We start from the raw sequence: 18,568 nt of genomic DNA on the forward strand, positions 1-18,568 counted from the left end.
CTCACACGCCTTCCTGAGGCTCCTGCTTCCAGAAAAATCACTAATAGTGTCTTACTAAAAGTCAAACTGCTAACCTTGGGATTTTTTCATAGGGAACAAATTAAGGCAGAAATAAATGTCCTTTTAAAAATAGGATCTCAGAGCACACGAAGAGACAGGCTTTACCTATGGGGGGGGAACTATTTTCACTAATCAGATTCGGGGAGTCATAAATAACAAGAAAGAAAGCAGACTGGAAGCTGGGAGGGAGGCACAAGTGGGAACTGGAGAGAGATTACATTAAATAAATGTGTTCAAAATAAGTTATACAAATATATGCAAATATATGAGCCAATAAAAATTATTATTTTAAAAGCCTATATTTTGTTTCAAAAGGAAAAGTCACAGCTCACTACCCTTTGGAGGGCAGGAGCAAGAGAGACTGACAAGCATGTAGAGCATGGGAAAGCACGCCTTCCCAGAGGAGAGACATGAACTCACTTCTGTCAGGTGGGGTCACATTATACACTTGAACTAAAAGAAGCCCAATGATGGAGAGTGATAGCCCTGAGCTGTGTGGCCCACACATACTTTTCTAGGCTCCTCAAAATTACTTATTAAGGAAACTTCCAGAGTGGGTAGAGAGGTGGCTCAGCAGTGAAGGGCACTTGCTGCTCTTACAGAGGACCTGGGTTCAGTTTCCAGTACCTAAAGCAGGTGGCTGACAACCGCCTATAACTCCAGTTCCAGGGAACTAGAAGGCTTTTCTGGCCTCTGCAACACCAGCATACATAAGATACACCTACAGACATACATGCAGGTACACACACATTTACACACATACACACACGCATAAAATAAAAAATAAAGAAAAAAAACGGGTTTTCAAAACTTTGTGTCATCAGGTATCTTTAATGGTTGTTCATGGAGGATTCCACACTGGGTCAGCTGGATGATGGTGGTGCACACCTCTAAACCCAGCACTCCTGGAGGCAAAGGCAGGTGGATCTCTGAGGCTAGCTTGGTCTACAGAGTGAATTCCAGAACATCCAGAGCTACAGAAGAGAAACTCTGTTTCAAAAAACAAAGAAGAGGAGGAGGAGGAGAAGGAAGAAGAGGAAGGAGGGAAGGAAGGAAAGAAAAGAAGAAAGAAACATGCATCCTGAGACAGGAAGAAAAAGAAAGAGAAAGCCCATTTCTGGGGGAAATATCAACCACAGAGTTCTGTAAGGATAGTGTTTGTCAGAAATGGGAATATTCTGTCTTATAAATGATCTAAAAGGAAAATATTTCAAACATCTTCTGGGCAGTGGAGGGTTAAATTGATAGGTCTCAACTGCAGAAGCCCTTCTAAGGGCCTGGCAGGCAGGAAAGCTGCAGATGGAGTTAGAGGTGGGCAAGTGTAGAGAAATTGCATTTGGAGGAAATCCAAACTTCTACTGGAAAAGAAAGGTTCCAAGCTATGTGTTCTGAATGGTCAATAGGGGTCACCGCAAAGAGTCTGCAAACGCACTGACCCTGTATGCTGCCACTGTCCCCGAGGCCAACACACTATCCAGAACCAAGAGACAACACGACCCCACCCTCCCTCAAGCCAAAAAGTGTCTGCTCCAGGAATAGCCAGCATAGCCAGTGGCTGGGTTTCAAAAGCGATCTGACAGCTGCAAACAGTTCAGACAAGGGCAGCTAAAATGATCAGGGGCAGCCGCGAGTCTACACAAGGGTAAGCTAAAAGAATTAAGGCCATTCTGTCTGGAGAGACAAAGTCTTGGGCCTAGAGCAATATAATCAGAGTTTATGAAATTCACAGTTCTTACAAAAGGGGAAGCACACCAACCTGAACTGTAGGGAAGAGGCGGATCTTTCCCCAGAGGGGAGCCTGGCAGAGGCATATTTAGGACAACTAAAATCAGGAAGTACTTAACACAACTGTGAGTACAGCTAGGATTCATTACCCACAGGAAGTTAGAAGGGCCAAAAATATAAATAGGGTCAAGAGAATTTAGATCTATCCTTAGGTAACAGTTACAACAATAATTATGAAATGTAACTGAAGGAGATGTCTAATCTTTTGAGCCACTGACAGGGAGACAAAGGCCTGCTGTGGAGAGTCTCTGAGCTGTGCTTACTGGTAATATTTAGTCTGCTGAAGCCTAGGGCCCCAGAAGCAGATCCCTACGCTAGCAGACAAAAGAAATACAGGCTCTCAGGTCCTTGTGAGGCCTGGGGCTTGTTCTTCCCTGTGGAAAGTTGGGCTGGAGAAGCAATTTAAGGAAAACCCAAAGTCACAAGCTTTGGCTATGAAACTGGCCTGGGAAAAGCTTAAGTAACCCAGAGCTGAGTGAAGAAAAGTATCTCACAAGGACCACTCAGGAGTCTAAGGACACAGCGCCCCCTCGAGACACACACACACACACACACACACACACACACGGGTGAGGAAGGTGCTGACTGACTGAAGGGCTACCTGGGTGTTCTGTGTGGGGATCTGCAGGACCAAGGCCAGTGTGTTGTGGTCGAAGTTCTCATCCAGGGCCAGCAGGGCACCATGCACACCACTCTCGTGTAAGTTTCCTGCATAGTCCCTCAGCCCTATAGACTGGACCCAGTGAACCACCTGGTCATTGGTCCACACCAGCACATCTGGAGGACAGAGGAAGAAATAGACAAAAAGGGAACACACTGGCCCAGGCTCTCCTAGAAGTAAAGTCTCCTAGACGCAGAGCCTTGGTTACCCTGTTCTGTAGCCCCCACCCCATCCGGAACTTCCCACATCTTTCTGTCCTCCATGGCATCTGGGCTCCTGCAGAGCCAGCTCCACCTCACTGCATCTCTGTCTGCCCAAGACACTTTTCTCCCAGGAGTCCCAACATGGGCCATCCCCCAACCAGAGGCCAAAGTGGCCTTATTTTTTTTTTTTCAACTTTCAGAGTCTTATGTAAAACCTGCCTCTTTCCCATCCAACCCTCCCTCCCCCACAGAGCATCAACGTCCATGAGCACATCACTCCACACCACCATCACACCTGTCTGCTCCGTGGCCACCGTCTGAGGGAAGTGGAACCACATCTGAGTGCATATGGAATATGTCTATGGCATCAGGCAGGCTGTGGTTGTATTTGCCTTTCAGATTTGAGTCTTCCCTGAGGCACACTGGGCCGCAGGCTGAAGGGCGAAGGCGAGCTTACTCTTGATCTCAAGCTTACTGACCAGCTTACCCTTGATCTCATGCTGGCTCTCTTCCCGCCTCTTCTCCAGCTCCTTCCGGTCATAATTCAGCCTCTTCAGACACATGATGCCATACTGAAGACTGGTTCTGCAGGCACACAGCACCTGAGCCAGGGCTCTGGTGTGGCTACATGCCTGCCCACATGGCCCCAGTGCTATAGTAGGCACAGTGTGTTCAGACCCACTGCATACAGCACAAAGAATACTCTGGTCCACCCCCACCTCCACCCCCGTGCTCCTGCCGCCGTGGCTTGCACCTGATCTGAGGTCTGCGTGCAACCCCCACTTCAGCCAGCCTATGCAGGTTAATTTTGACTGTCACCTTGGTAACCTAGATTAGTCAAACACATCTCTGGGTTGTCTTCAAGGGCATTCCCAGAGGTGATTAAGGAAGGTAGTGAGACCCATCCTGAATATGGGCAGCTCCATCCCACAGAGACCAGATGAGAGGAAAGGGGAGGGCTCAGCCTAAGAGCCCGGACATTCTCTTGGCTTTCCTCTTCACAACGGGCTCAAACAAGGAGCAAAAATAAATGCTTCCTCTCCTAAGCTGTGTCAGGAATTCTGTTACTGCAAGAAGACACTAACAAAGGGCCTGACTGGTAGAAGGGCTTTGGATGACACAGACATGTCCCTTCTTCACAGACGCTGGAATGATAAGATCATTTCCATTCACAAGTCAAAGAAAACAGAAGTCCAAGACACTCCAGACTGCCATTTCACTCAGGCCTTCCAATGGCCTACAGAATACCAATGGCCTTGTTCCCTTACCTGACCAACTTGTTCTCTCTGCTGACACTATGCTCTCCCTCAAACACAGAAGGCTTCTGAGACCTGGATGTCTCAGGGCCTTTGCACTAGTTGCTATGTCTGCCCAGAACATCCCACCCCCAATTTTCCAAAAGGTTCACCTTTAAGTCTTTGTCCAAACGCCCCTTGCTCAGTCCGACTTACACTCACACCACACTCCCACATTAACTTGGTCTAATTTTTTCCTAGCTCCTTAACTCTCTGGTCTCACCAAGTGAGAACACACCCTTCATGGGGGTGGGACTGTCTAACACACTGGTCATGGATCTCTAGCACATCCTAGGTGCTCCATAAGTACTCAATGAGGAAATGAGACGGTGTACATAACTTATCAACTATACTAGAAGCAGCAGGCCAAGATAAGCAGGGAGTGAACAGAAGTCAGACAGAGAACCTTGGATTAGAAGGGCCCTCAGCCCTTAGTCCAAGCCTCTCCCAATCTAGGACTCGCCATACAGCACGTCCACAGTGGTGACTGAGCAACAGCGGAACCCCTCCAGGGTAGGGCAGCTCCTTTACACGGGGACAAATATAAGGTCTTGACAGGACCCCTTGCGCCTTCTGGGGTTTTCCCTCACACAGAGGAACAGAAGAGAAGGCCTTCCTAACTCCAACCACTCTGAGATTAAATTATACAGACTACTCCCAACGCTCTTCTGCCCGAACACTCACAGCTCAGAGACACGTTTCTCGGCGGCCTGTATTGATGGCTCAAGCGGCTGTCTTAAGCTCTGGATGACTATAAAGAGGCATAAGCACATACAGCCCCTGATGGAAAATGCTCCTGACATTAGTCTCACTGTAATCTTTTACACAGTTCCTATGACTTTCAAAGCTGTTGAACAACAGGGCAAAACTAGAAAGCCCTTGAAGTTAGGTCACGATGAGTTTCAATGCCAGTCCTGGCACAGCCTACCAGAGGGCACGGGGCTTCTATAAGATGGAGTCCTGCCTCTCCTTCAGAGTTATAGTGAGGAAGAAAAGTGACAGTGAATAGAAGAGCCCAGTAGGTCTCAGGGACTCAGAAACAGGACCACCGTTAGGAGGGTAGGTGTGATTGCTGTGGGGCAGGGGTCTACAACAGCAGAACCCCACTCAGTGGAGTATTCCGGCTCAAGGAGTACTGGGTGAGATGTGAAAAGATGAAAAAGGTCAGCCATTGGCTAAGTGAGCAGGTAGAAACAACCTCTCCTGGATTTGTTCCCTCTGTTAGTAAATGCTCCTTCCTTGTCATAAAAACAATGGCTTATGTGAACGTCTCCAAAAGTGTCTTGGTGGGGCAAGCCTGTAAGCCAAGACATTCCATAAACTGATGCAAGAAGACCCCAAGTTCAAGGGTTATCACAGAATCAGTTCAAGACCAGACAACTTAGTGAGACCCTGTCTCAAAATACAAAACTGGCCAGGGGGCCAGGGGTAGAGGCCCATGCCTATAATCCCTACATTTGGAAGTGGAGACAGGAGGATCACAGTTATCACTGGCTACATAGAAAGTCTAAGGCTATCCTAGGCTACATGAGTCCTTGTTTCAAAAAACGGAGGGGTGCCTGGGAGTATAACTCAGTGTTGGCATGCCTGATGTCTGTATAAAGACCCTACACTAAATCCCAAGTGTTGCAACAAAAGGGAAAAAAATCTAAGCCAGTGGTGGCACATGCCTTTAGGCCCAGCACTAAGAAGCAGAGGCAGAAGGATGTCTGAGTTCAAGGCCTGGTCTACAGAGTTCCAGAACAGCCAGAGGCTACACAGAGAAACCCTGTCTGAAAAACTAAAAAAAAAAAAAAAAAAGAAAAAAAGGAAAAAATCCAGACCTATGAGTATCCTTCTGCAGTCAGACATGAGAGCTCACATCTGTGACCCCAATACTTGGAGGAAGAGACAGGAAGAGTGCTATGAGTTTGAGGCCAGCCTACGCTACAGAGTGAATCCTTGTCGCCAGGCTCCAACAGGAAACAAAGACTATACTACTGAAATGGCGAGTGGAATGGCAGCAGGGTGACTGGTGAGGGCAAGCTGTGTGGTGACACCTCAGAAACCTGAAGCAGTGGTGCTGCAGAGCTTCTCTACAGCCCTGCGGCAGGCTGGCTTTCTCCCCAGTCCTCCCAGTGGGGCTGTGGGAGGGCTCCAACCGTCCTGATAAGACTGCAGGGCACTCTCCAGCACACTCAGGCACATGGCAGACTGGCAGAGGAGCAGCACATCTCTCAGCCTGTCAATCACCCAGAAGGAGACAGGTGCAGCTGGGCCTGGCAGCCTCCCAGGGAAAGACAAAGACTCCCTTTCAGGCCCAGTGAGGGGCGAAGGGCAGAGAAGACATAGCTTCCCTCCCCTGCAGCCCTCACAAGTCCCTGCAGGGTCAGAAAGGCTAGGGGCCCAGGACTGAACTTGAATCTGCAGAATTAGTTCCGCCTGTGCTCTGCCATCATCCCTAAGCTGCTGCTTCCCATGCCTCCTTCTCCTCATCCATGAAGAGGTTAACTAGATCCTGTCCAGATTTACATTTCTATGGTGTATGCTGGGCAGTGGTGACACATGCCTTTAATCCCAGCACTCGGAAAGCAGAGGCAGGTGGATCTCTGTGAGTTCAAGGCCAACCGGGTCTTCAGAAGGAGAGTTCCAGGACAGCCAAGGCTACACAGAGAAACCCTATCTCAAAAAAACTAAAAGAAAAATATGGTGTATCAACTGGAAGATGTCCACCAAGTCTTGAAAGAACTAGAAAAGCCACACACACAATGCCACTTGCAGTCTTACTATCAACTTGAGGAAAGCCAGGGCTTAAGTAGGAAGTGTGGCTATATAAAGCTGGGTAAAAACATCTAACAGTCAACTCTGAGAGCCATTACCATCAACCTTACTCTCCAGAGCTGCTGGGACCAGGCAGTGATGATGGCTGTTGCTAAGGAGCTAGTTGAGAAGCAGGCTGTAGGGGCTGCTGTGTCCAGGCTGCAGTGTGCTCACAGAGCTTTTCCTCTTTCAAAAGAAGCCAGATTACCAGATACTCAGAAACAAACTACTGTTAAAACACTGACAATGGAGGCTGGAAAGATGGTTCTGTGGTTAAAAGCATTTGCTGCTCTTCCAGGGGACCTTGGTTCAATTCCCAGCACACCCAAGATGACTCTCAGCAGTCTGTGACTCCAGTTCCAGAGGATCTGATGTCCTCTTCTGGCCTCCACAGGCAAAAGGCACATGTGCAGTTCACAGACATACATGCAGGTAAACAACCATACACATAGATAATAAAAATAATAAAAATTAAGACAAAAACAAAATACTGACAACCAAATTCATGATTTTTAAAAAACATGGGCCAAACAAAATGTATCTGTAGGTCAACTACTCACAGGCTGCCAGCTTGGGACTCTACCATGACATGTTTGGACAGATCTTTTCATCAAAAGAAGGAAAGGATTAGGTGCATTCTGCATAAAGGATAGCGGCCCAATGCAAAGGAACTCCCATTGAGGACACAAAAGCGCAGCAGGCCCATTGCCCCTGGGGCGGTGTGGTGGTCCCTCGGGTGTTTGAACACTTGGTCACCAGATGGTCACACTGCTTGGAAAGGTCACAGAACTCTTAGAGCCTCATTAGGTGTCATAAGCCACGGGGTTGGCTTTAGAGTTTTACAGCCTTGAGGTATAAAGGTCATCTACCTTTTTACCTTTTAATACCTTGAGGTATAAAAGTGGGTAGACTGTATATAAAGGAGAAAGCCGGCCAAGCACAAGCTTCCGTCCCCCTCTTCTGCCTGACTACTAATGCAAAATGACCGGCTGCCTCATGCTCCTGCCACTGTCTTCACCTGTCCATCGTGATGGACTGTACGCTGCAACCATGAACTAAAATAAGCCCCGCCTTCTTACGTTGCAGTTCACAAGGTATTCTGTTACAGTGATGACATGACCTAGAAGAAATGCAATACCTAAATTCAATGCCAGATCCAGGCAGATTCAAGCCCAGAGACAGGCAAGGAAATTCAGAACGAGCGAAAATGCTCAAAGATGATGCTAGAGAATGGCCTGTGTCCTAAGGGGTAAGGCGACAGAATCAAATTCACAAACTGCAGAATACGACAAGAATGTGAACAGAGGAAGCTATCACCACCCAAAACAGGCCCTGGAAAGAGACAGGGGGCCCTCCGTTTCTGAAGACAGAGCCCTGGGGCTGGAGGGACTCCAGGCTGCTCCAGCCTGGCTCACCTATGGAAACTGTCCACCATCTTGAGGTGGACACGCAGGTCCTTCTTGGTGAGGTGATCCAGCATGCGTGCATCCACCAGGCACTCCATAAAGTAACTGCGGTACTGAGGGAGCCCCAGGCTGGGCAGCCATTCATTTCCAATCCACTCGTGATTCATGTCTCCATAGGCCAGGGTCTGGGGACATGAGATGGAAGAGGACATGGTGGGGGTGGGGAGGAGGCAGGCAGTGACAACAGGTTACGGAAGGCATATTGAATGGGGAGAAACACCAATCACCTCTCCACCCATGAGAGAGGCCAAGCTGTTCAATAACATTTCAGCTTATTTGGACTAAGGAGCTGAGAGTGATCGGAGGTGACAGAAGTATTTCAGGATCTCAAAATGACCCAGGTCTACTCAGGTATTGACTGCCTACACCAGGGATCCTCAAGCTTCCTAACGTAGCAACCCTTTACAGTTCTTCACCTTGTGGTGACCCCCAACCATAGAGTTACTTCATTGCTATTCTAGAACTTTAATTTGCTACTGTGTGTAACTATCTGACATTTGACCCCCAAAGTGGTCGAGAACTTCTGGCCTACATCAATGAACAAGAGCAATTGTCCAAGGAGTACAAGAACCAGCCCTTCCTGCCACCTCTGGTCGGCAATGTGTAGTGGTGTGTGGACAACTTGTCAACTTATCCCAACTTCAAACCTGCTGAGCCAGAGGAGAGGCAGCCAGGGTAGAGCGGATCTGCAAAGGATGGCGGCTGGACTCTGGGGAATGGCTAAATGTTGGCTGAAGGCAGAGAAAAAATAAGCAAAGAGTGGCCTGTGCCTGAGTAGCCAGTGTGCTTCCCCTAAGACCTGCTCATCACTTGAGAAATTCTCTGGGTCCCTCACTAATGTTCCCACTCACGATGTCACTTGCCTCAAGAAGCCTGCACTATAAGGATTTACCTCTGCCGAGAGCAAACAGGGGCTCCCTGACCACTGAGCTTTAGAAAGACTCAGTTTTGATAGCAACCCTCTACCACCATCCCTGTACCATGCTAGATGTCTTCACACTGAACAGTTCTGTCCTAAAAGGAAACTGTATGTGCTGATGTATATAAAATTATACACCCCATATGTTTACAAATGAAGTCACCCTCTGTGGTCCGCATCCAAGTGCAGAACTAGAACAGCCTCTGCCCTTTCCCCTGCATCCTGTTCCCCACGGCCCTGCCCATACACAACTGCTACACCCACCTGCCTACCATTCATAAGAAAGAAGGCTTTAGCCTGGTGGTGGCGGCTCACACCTTTAATTCCAGCATGTAATGGGCAGAGGCAGGTGGATCTCTGAGTCCAAGGCCAGCCTGGTCTACAGAATGAATTCTGTGGAGCCAAAGCTACACAGAGAAAACCTGTCTTGAAAAACCAAAGTGGGGAGGGCTTTACAATTACCAGTGCACACATCTGCTGAACAAAACACTATTAACTTTGTGTGTTTTTTAATTTATCAAATTCTATGACACCATCAGCATTTTTTCACTAACCACTGCATTTCTGATTCCTCTAGTGTTTTATGATGACTATGTGCCGTCACTGGTGTGGTCAGAGGGTGCAAGCATGGCTGCCCTGCCCCACTCTCCACCACAGTAACCACTGTCCCACACTGCCCCTGTATTTTTAAACATCGCCCTTCCTTTTATTCCACTAAACCGCTCACTAATGTTATCCCTTTACTCATTTAGAAACTTTAGACCGGCCAATCCTGGTAGATGCTCAGTAAATATTTGCTCACAGAGTGACCTTTGGAAGGGTGAGGAGCGGAAGAGGATTGTCTGAATCTAAGACTCATTGTTCATGAGCAGAGAGTCCAACTGTGAAGGCTCCAGCATGGGGGGGGGGGGGATCAGGCCCCCACCCAGGACTCCCCAGCTGCCATCCTACGAAAGCAGAAAAGGAATGAAAAAGGGGAGTTTGGGGGAGGGGAGGGGAAGGAAGTTTGTCCAGGGCTCCGCATGTGACAAGGACATGCACACACTGGATTCGGCCAGGTATGCCATTTAGAGCCTGGTGGAAGGATGCTGCCCTGACCTTCAGAGAGTAGGAGTTCTGATGACGGAGGAGGGGTCTTACCTGGGCCCAGCTGCCCTCCTCACTGTCCTAGCAGGAATCAGTGCCGCATGTCAGGGAAGACACGAAAGTCAAGAAACCTGGAGCCTCCACCCAGGCTCCGCCAAAGGGGGAAAGACATCCTAGCAGCTAGTGGGTGAGCAGAACAGCTTGTTGGGACAGTTGAGAAAGCTGGTGTATACATGCATGTTTGTGAGAGGGAAACATGTTTGTGTAGCAAAAACATGTTTCCAGGTTCTGAGGTTTGCCTGCTTCCTACTCCCCTCTTCCTTTCGACCCCACCAAGGACCAAACCATGAACATGGAGTTTGTGACTCAGGCCCCCAACAGGGCAGAGCCTTCTGTAGCCCAAAGCTGCTAAGTAAGGGTCTTATGACTGCTGGAACAGAGCCTGCAACATATACAACAATGACTCCTAATCTCATCTTGCCTACCCACAATCCTCCACCCTGAGAACAGAACCAGGCAATCAGGGATGCTAGATCTCTGCCAGCCCCTCTGGCCTCCCACACCTTCTACTTAATCTTCATGGCTGTCGCTGGTCCTTGGGCCAAGGGGTAGACTCACTGTTTTGGTAGATGTTGCCAGAGTTTCCATCTCTTCGTGGGTTACCCAGACATTCCCTGAAGACTGCAGGCAGAAAGGGAGGAATCCTAGTCCTTGATGGCCCCCACCCCTCAAGACCCCAGAGGAGGCCCCGAGTACAACTTTTCCTTCCCTTGACTCCTCCCATGTGCCCAGCCAATCGCTCCCCACAGGCTAGCTCTAAGCAATCTATCCTAGAAACTACCCCCAGATCTGCAGTTATTGTCAGGTAGGCACAAAGAAATGGAGCCTATGGGTGGCCCGTGGGAGAGTGTCTGGTGGAGAAGTTAAAGCAGGGCTCAGTGCTCCCATCTTTCTAAAGACCAGTGGGAGACTGTGCAACTATGTCAGGGCCTTTGTTGATCTGAGGACAAAGGAGGCTACTCACAGTCCTGGAGGTAGGCGGAGCTGAGGGGCTTGTCAGTGACACCATCTCCTGGATGGCCAGGCGGAGCTTGAGTCTGTGCAGGGCATTGCTGATGCCGATCTCCCGCTGGATCTCCGTGTCCGACAGGGCGGACATGATGGCGCCACTCTTCACATTGGCCCGGCAGGCTGCCACATACCAGGCAGGCATCCCCACCCAGAGCTACAAACATAGGGCACAGGGGAACAACTCAGCATCATATGGGTGGTTACTCCTGGGGCAGCCTGACGTAAGAGTGAGCCTGTCTGTGAAAGACGGATGTCTCTGTAACTTGCTCCCTTGTTCTTGGTATGGCACATACGTATTGATCTGGGAGAAATACTCTGGTGAAGTTATAGAGGCATCACACCTGCTGCTTAGGAGTCTTCATCACACCAAACCATGGTGCCCAGCAAACCCCAAGAGCAGACACAAGTGATTGAGATTCACAGAGGACTATCCTGATGGATAGGAATGGGAAAACCAGCCTCGCATGGTCCTCCCTCCAGACCCCAGAGCATCTCCCCTGCCCAGGCTCACCTCCAGCCAGGAGACCACCGTGGGGCCATCCCATTGGGCAAAGGGCATTCCTTTTCTGCGAGCATCTTCAAGCAGCTGGTGTCTTGGGGGAGGAACAACAGGCTCACTAGTCTTTTGTTCTCTCAACCAGGCTGGGTCCCGGGGACCACTCCAGGCTGGGCCAAGAGCTGCCATTCGCTCTTCCCCAGACCCCCACCCTTGCATTCTTCTGCTCTATTCCTGAAGCAATATGAAACTTCAAAGTGGGTCAGGAAACACCCTGCATGCGCACAGTGCTCTCACACCTCACACACACTGACTTAGCCATCTCCATGTGCCCTGCAAGAGAACCATAGGCCCCGTATTACTCTCTCACAGCCTTCCTGCTTCCTGTTCCCTAGGACCACCCTAAGGCCTTGCTCTCAACTCGGGACCACTCAGGTGTGCCCGCACAGACCAAGCTTTGCTGGACTCTATCTCTCTAAGCTCAAAACGGGGGAGGAAAACCAGCTAGGGGTCAGGACCACCCTAGTAGCACCTTGGTCTAAGACTCTTACTTCTTTTTCAGTCGCCGGTCCTTCTCTGCCTGGGTCCCCAACTTGGCAGGTACCATTGGTTCCTGCAGACTAAGCTCGGAGTCTGTGAGCAGAACTGGAAAGAAAGACATGGCATGTCAGCAGCCCTTCTGTTTCTGCCTTGGCCTGGACCAAGAAAACAAAGCAGGTGCCTTCTCCACATAAGCAACCCAACCAAAGCTGATGGGTCCCCATCTCATCCTGGGGCTACCCCCTGAAGTCTCTGCATTCCGGGCAGCACCACAGTGAAAGTGGTTGATTCATCCCCTGGGGGAGCTTGAGCCCTGGGAGTGTTTTCCAGCAAAATGGACCAGAGTTGTTCCACTCTAGACCTCTAGGCAGAGCCCATTACTTCTTTGAGCCAAGATGCAAAGCAAATCCCAAGAGAAAATATGAATGGACACAGAAAAGAATTCATAAAGAACTTATCCTGACTTGATAAAGAAACTATTGAGAAATCTATCTCTTGGGCAATCTCTCTGGCTACCCTCTATCTGTCTATCACGTGTGTGTGTGCATGTGCGTGTGTGTGATGTGTGTGTGTGTGTATGTGTGTAAGAGTGACCTGTTCTGTCTGTCTCTCTCTCTCTCTCTTCTGTCTCTCCTTGTGCACACACACACACACACACACACACACACACACACTATCTCTGGATAGCTCCTTGCACACCAGACTCTCACCAGGTACATTCACTTGCACAGACCACAAAGGGAAACTCCCCTTCACTCTCTCCTATTGACATCTCCCAGATTTAGGATGAAACCCTGGAGAATTCCTGAGAGAGGGCATTGTCACTGAAGTCACTGTAGGCCTGGCCACTCTGGTGCCCATGGCAGCAGGTGTGGGTAATGCAGTAACTACTCTGCAACACTGACAAGCTCAGCGCTCAGCTCTGGGTAAGGAACGAGAAATCGCACTTCTCACAGGATGCCTCTGCCACCGAGCAGACCTGCCTACCTGCTTTGCCTCACTCCCAGGCTGAGACACCCAACACCCTCATCTTCTTCTTCCCTCAGAGAGCTGTGTTCTGATTCACACTTCCCCGGGATGTGAAGTCAGAGAAGGTCTAATTATACATTTAGGTCCAAAGGTTCCTTTCTTCGAGCTGATCAAGTTCTTCCCCTGAGTGATCAATGCTGCAGCCACTTGGGGATTTCTAACTCTCTTCTTAGGGTCAGGAGCTGCTCTGGGCTAGTCATCCGTTCCTCTGCACCAATCTTCCCACCTCTTCCTCCTCTACTCGAGTGAACAGGATGACAGTGGCACACATAGGCCTTTCCCTTCTTCAAGCTGCATCCTCTCCCCCGCCACACACACACACACACACACACACACACACACCCTTCTTGTCTTGGTCAAATTCTGTCACCCTACAAGCTTCAGCCCAGAGCTGCCCAGTGGAGGATACCTGTCCCCTTCCCTAGCCCTTCTATGGCTACTGCTAGGTCCTGAAGCACCTAGGCCATCTCCACAATATAGTGTTTTGGAATAATTTCATTGTTTTCCCCTTTTGAATCAGCTGCCAGGCCCCCTTGAGTTATGGTCCCACCCCTTATATTGTACTGAAATGGGGTTACTTAATGTGTAGACAAATGACTGGGGGAATGGTGGACAGAAGAGGAGGGAGAGAGAAAGACAGAGAGGGAGGGTGGAAAGGCAAACATTTATTGTGTGCTTCCCACAGGCCAAGCATAACCTCAGCTTTCCTCCACCACACGATGACAGAGCAGCCACTCCTGCCCAACCATCCTCTCCAGAAAAAAAAAAAAGGCTACTAGCTACAGAATCTGTGATCCCAGTACTCGGGAGGCAGAGGCTACTAGGAGTTTAAGCCCACCATAGGAGACACAGCAAGTACCAGACCAATCAAGGGCACATAGCAAGGCTCTATCTCAAACACACACACACACACACACACACAAATAAAAATAAATAATAATAAACATTAAATTATAATGAACCAGCCTGGAACCCAGCCTGGTAGTCCAGGCCTATAATCCCAGCTACTAAGAAACTGAGGCAGAAGAATCATAAGTTTAAGGCTAGCATTGACTACAGAGTGAATTTCAAGGCCAGTTTGGACAACATAACAAAACCCAATCTTAAAAGAAACAGAGGCCTAGGGATACAACCCAGTGGCAGAGCACTTTTCTAGTCTGTAGGAGGCCCTGAGTTCAAGCCTTTGTAATGGAACAAACAAAGCAGAAGACCTCATACTGAGTCCTGAAAAAAATACAGATGTGCTTAGAAGTAAGATCTTGTGGCGATCCTACGCTTAAGAGCTAGGACACAACCAATGAATGACTTGCCCAACTTGAGACCCATGCCACAAGAGGGAGACCATGTGTGACACTGCCTGGAAGGGCAGAAAACAGAGGCTGGATAGCCCAGAGACCTAGGACAGAATCAAACATGATCAACAGAAATAAATAAATAGATAAGATACATACATACATATATACAAACATCATACATATGTTAATTAATTAATTAATTAATTAATCAATTAATTAAAGAGGGCTAGGACGTTTGCTCTCAGGTCCTAGAATGCCCATCAGAATGCTCCAAAGTGGAAGCACCTGCAGAGAGCCATATTTGCCTCCACACAGACTCGCTGCTGCAGCATGTCAGGTCAGTGAACACCAGCCACCGCCTGGCACTCTTAAGCACAGGTGCCCACCACCTCAAGAGGTGACCCAGTCCAGCATGACACAGCTCTATGAAAACCTCCCTCTCTCCAGAGCTGAAAGCTGTTGGCATATGCTTGGTTCCCACCCACAAGCCCCAGGACAGGCAAACAAAGCCGTACAGAAGCAGGCCCTCCTAAAGCTGATTCCCCGGAACCCGCCCAGCCCTCTGCTGTGAAAGGTAGAGACCATGGCCTGTGGCATCCCGACTCAGCTGGATCAGCCTGCCCTTCTCCTTCTTCCCAAACAGGCGGCCAATGGATGACTTGATGCCCTTGCGCTTGGCGCCCTTGTGCAGGGAGTCCTGGCTGCTGTTGCTGCTGCTGGGGTTGCTGTCCTGACCCTCCAAGGCACTACAGGATGACAACCAGGAGGGGGTGAATAAGAAGAAACACACTTCAATTACAGCAAGAGAGATGGAAGTTAGAGTTCAGGAAGGGGCTAAGTATCAGTGTTGGGGGTGGGGGTGGAGGGGTGGCCAAAGCAGGTGACCAAGGGAGATGTGGGAATATCAGTCCCTGATGGTGTCCCAAGCAGAAATGAAGCAGTCAAGCACCTATGACAGGTGAGATGCAGCCCCTCAAAGGCTGTGGGACAGAGAGGCCAGAAGTGTAGCCTACCCTGCTCACCTCTTGCCTTCTTCTTGACTCAGGGCAGGGTGGCCAAGCTTCTCTAGCCGCAGCGTCCTGGGTGAGGAAGGAGGAGAAGTCTCACATTTTATGGTGGCTTTATCCTCTCGGTTCTCTTCCCGAGACACTGGCGACTGAACAGACAGTGGGGTTGTCAGGGGGTAGAGGGAGAGAGCTGGGGCCTGCCTACCCAGCCCAGTCAAGGCAGAGGATCAGAGAACCAGAGAACACTGTGGGGAGGCCCTGTGGCCTCTCAAGGTAAACTCAGACCCCAGGGCCAGGGGCAGAAGCCCAGAGGAAAGGGTCTGGAAGCTGGTAACCCTATAACCCGCTAGTACCTGGGTGTCAGGAAGCACTCACCAGCAGCTTCCTCCTATGCTTTCTTAAGTCGCTGGGCTGAAAAAGAGAAAGAGGAAAGGGCGAGCCTGCTTAGGATGAGAGCAGAGGAACCACGGATGCACAGTAGCCTGGGGAAAAGTACCACAGCAGAACGGAGCACCTGGAAAGATAAATCCCCTCCCAAGAAGAGAGAGCAGCTGGATAGTGGGGCATGGCTTTAAGCCTACTGTGACCATCCAAAGCAGGGAACAGGGAGGATGTTACAAACCCCTTCCTACCCAGAAGGGCATGCTGGTGACCTAGTGTGTCATGTCACAGGAAAATGATGCCAGAATGGCATTGACAGGCCTAGGGATAGCAGGGACTCTCAACCACTGCACAGACTCACCAGGGTCATGACCCCCATTCGGTCCAGATCCTGGGCAGCACTTCGGGAAGTGAGCTTGGGTGTGGAGCGGCCACTGAGCGGTGGAGATGCACTGGCCAGGGACAGGGCGGTCAGAGAGGTGGGGATAGAGCCACGCTTGCGCAGCTGGGTCAGGTTGAGGGCCTCCATACTGCCGCTGGTCACACGGGTTTCAATCTCCTCAGCACGAAGCTCAGTGGATTCCTTTTCCTCCTGGATCATTCTGCTCAGAAACCCAGGGTGCTGCTAGGTACAGCCTTTCACTCAGCACCCTAGCACCAAAGGTGGGCAACACCCATGGGCACCACCGGGGTTCCCAGGTCTCTTTGGTCAGCCACCTTTCCAGTTTAATAAAAGCCAACTTCCAGAAGGAGGCATTTGGTCCATGAACTATGAACCATCTCAGCGGCACTCTCTGACCTGCACTAGCCACAGGAGTGACCATGGGCAGGCTTTGCTCTCGTCTCAAATTTTCCCAGCACATGCCACTACTGGGATCCTCTTTGTCAGGAGTGCTCACACAGGGCATTTTTAAATTCATGCTGGCCTCCGATGAGGTTACCTCTGCTCCACTGAGAATGAGAAACATGGGAGATGGTGTGTTGTGCCCAAGGGGCACTCAGAGGAACCTGTGCCTGTGCATTCACACCCACTGATGGAAAGATGCCAACTGTGCTTCAGAGAGAGGGACATGTCCTTATTCTGAGACGACACCTTCCCCACTCTGAAGCCACTCAAATGTCTTTTCTTTTGAAAGTCTGCTGTGACAGCAAATGGTAGCTATGGCTACTGGGTTACTCTACAGCGTTAGACACTGGAGTCTTGTATTTGCATGTATGTCTTGATGCTGATTTCTCAAACTTGAAAGTCTGACCACAACAGCCTGTCAACCTCACCTCGCTGCATGACAGTACCCATAAATAAGCTCGCTAGAAACACAGGATCAAGTAAAGGTGTGCCCTTAGAGACCCTGTACTTGGGTCCTGGCTCAGCCACTTAACATGCAGCTATAAGCAAATCACTAAACCCTTCTTGACTAACTATAACGTTGACCAAGCTCCCACCCTGAGCTGGCATCTTCTTCCCTGTCACACTGAATACCAGGAACACTTACAGCTCCACCTTCCCAAGCCCAGCCACCTCCCAGCACAGAGGGGACAGATGACACCTAGAGTTATCTGTAACCCTGTCCCTCTGGGGTCAGAATTAGGGCAAATCCTTGCCTGGTGACCACAGATTGTCCCTGGGTGGCTGTCCTAAGCTGTAAGATGGGACAGGAGCCAATACTTCTGCAGTGCCCCAACACAAAGGGCCCATTCCCCCAGGCACCTTGCAGCTTCACTCTTCCCCACCTGATCTCCTGGTTGATGGCATCCAGCTGCTCCTGTAGCATCATGGCCAGGGTCTGGGCATCTGAATGGCCACCAGGTGAGATGACATCAACCTGAGTGCCCACCAAGCCCCCAGGCTCATCCTCATCCACGTCAGAGATCTCAGGGTCACTGTCAAAGGCAGGCGTGGTGGTGGTGGCCAACACCCCCGGCAGTGGTGGTGGCTTCCAGTCCTTAGCAAATGAAAGGAACAGCAATAAGAAGCCTGGAGAGCTAGGGGCTAGAACCCTGTCCACCTCCATCTCTGGAAGCCTGCTGAAAATAGGCCAGAGAAGGGTTCTAACACAGCCTCTCTGACCCAAGGCTCCAGTGTCCCCGCTTGGGGCTGCATTTTAGCCTCTGCCTCTTTTGCATGGAGCATCTGGGTAGCTGCTGTGTTCTTGTAAACAGTGGAGTAAAGAGTCAGGAGAGGTAGAAAAGAAGAGACCTTCAGACTGTGACCAGATTCACCTGCATCCCTGCCTGCCTGCCTCTCTGCCTGCCTGGCTGCCTGCATGCATTCCTGCCCTCCTGCCTGCCTCTCTGCCTGCCTGCCTGGCTGCACGCATGCATGCCTACCTGTCTCTCCACCTGGCTGCCCGCATGCATGCTGCCCCCCTGCATGTACACTTGTTTACTTGCTTGCTTCTCTTTTTCCTTCCTTCCTTCTTTCCTTCCTTCCTTCCTTCCTTCCTTCCTTCCTTCCTTCCTTCCTTCCTTCTTTCC

At 50.1% G+C, this 18,568-nt stretch overlaps 1 protein-coding gene across 1 annotated transcript in view; it reads right to left on the minus strand.

Annotated features, from left to right (window-relative positions):
* Ppfia4 (PTPRF interacting protein alpha 4) overlaps positions 1-18,568 on the minus strand; it is a 33,603-nt gene that overhangs the window by 4,374 nt on the left and 10,661 nt on the right. The window contains exons 13-24 of the mRNA XM_028764610.1: positions 17,825-18,036; positions 16,455-16,695; positions 16,088-16,123; positions 15,728-15,861; positions 15,288-15,451; positions 12,393-12,486; positions 11,857-11,938; positions 11,299-11,499; positions 10,893-10,955; positions 8,219-8,394; positions 3,197-3,294; positions 2,447-2,622 (exon numbers count right to left, since the gene is read on the minus strand). Coding sequence (XP_028620443.1) covers positions 2,447-2,622; positions 3,197-3,294; positions 8,219-8,394; positions 10,893-10,955; positions 11,299-11,499; positions 11,857-11,938; positions 12,393-12,486; positions 15,288-15,451; positions 15,728-15,861; positions 16,088-16,123; positions 16,455-16,695; positions 17,825-18,036 — 1,677 coding nt within the window. The remainder of the gene's footprint in view (positions 1-2,446; positions 2,623-3,196; positions 3,295-8,218; positions 8,395-10,892; positions 10,956-11,298; positions 11,500-11,856; positions 11,939-12,392; positions 12,487-15,287; positions 15,452-15,727; positions 15,862-16,087; positions 16,124-16,454; positions 16,696-17,824; positions 18,037-18,568) is intronic.

Source organism: Grammomys surdaster, unplaced genomic scaffold (genome assembly GCF_004785775.1).
Source record: "Grammomys surdaster isolate TR1022 unplaced genomic scaffold, NIH_TR_1.0 145, whole genome shotgun sequence".
In the NCBI taxonomy this organism is placed as follows: Eukaryota; Metazoa; Chordata; class Mammalia; order Rodentia; family Muridae; genus Grammomys; species Grammomys surdaster.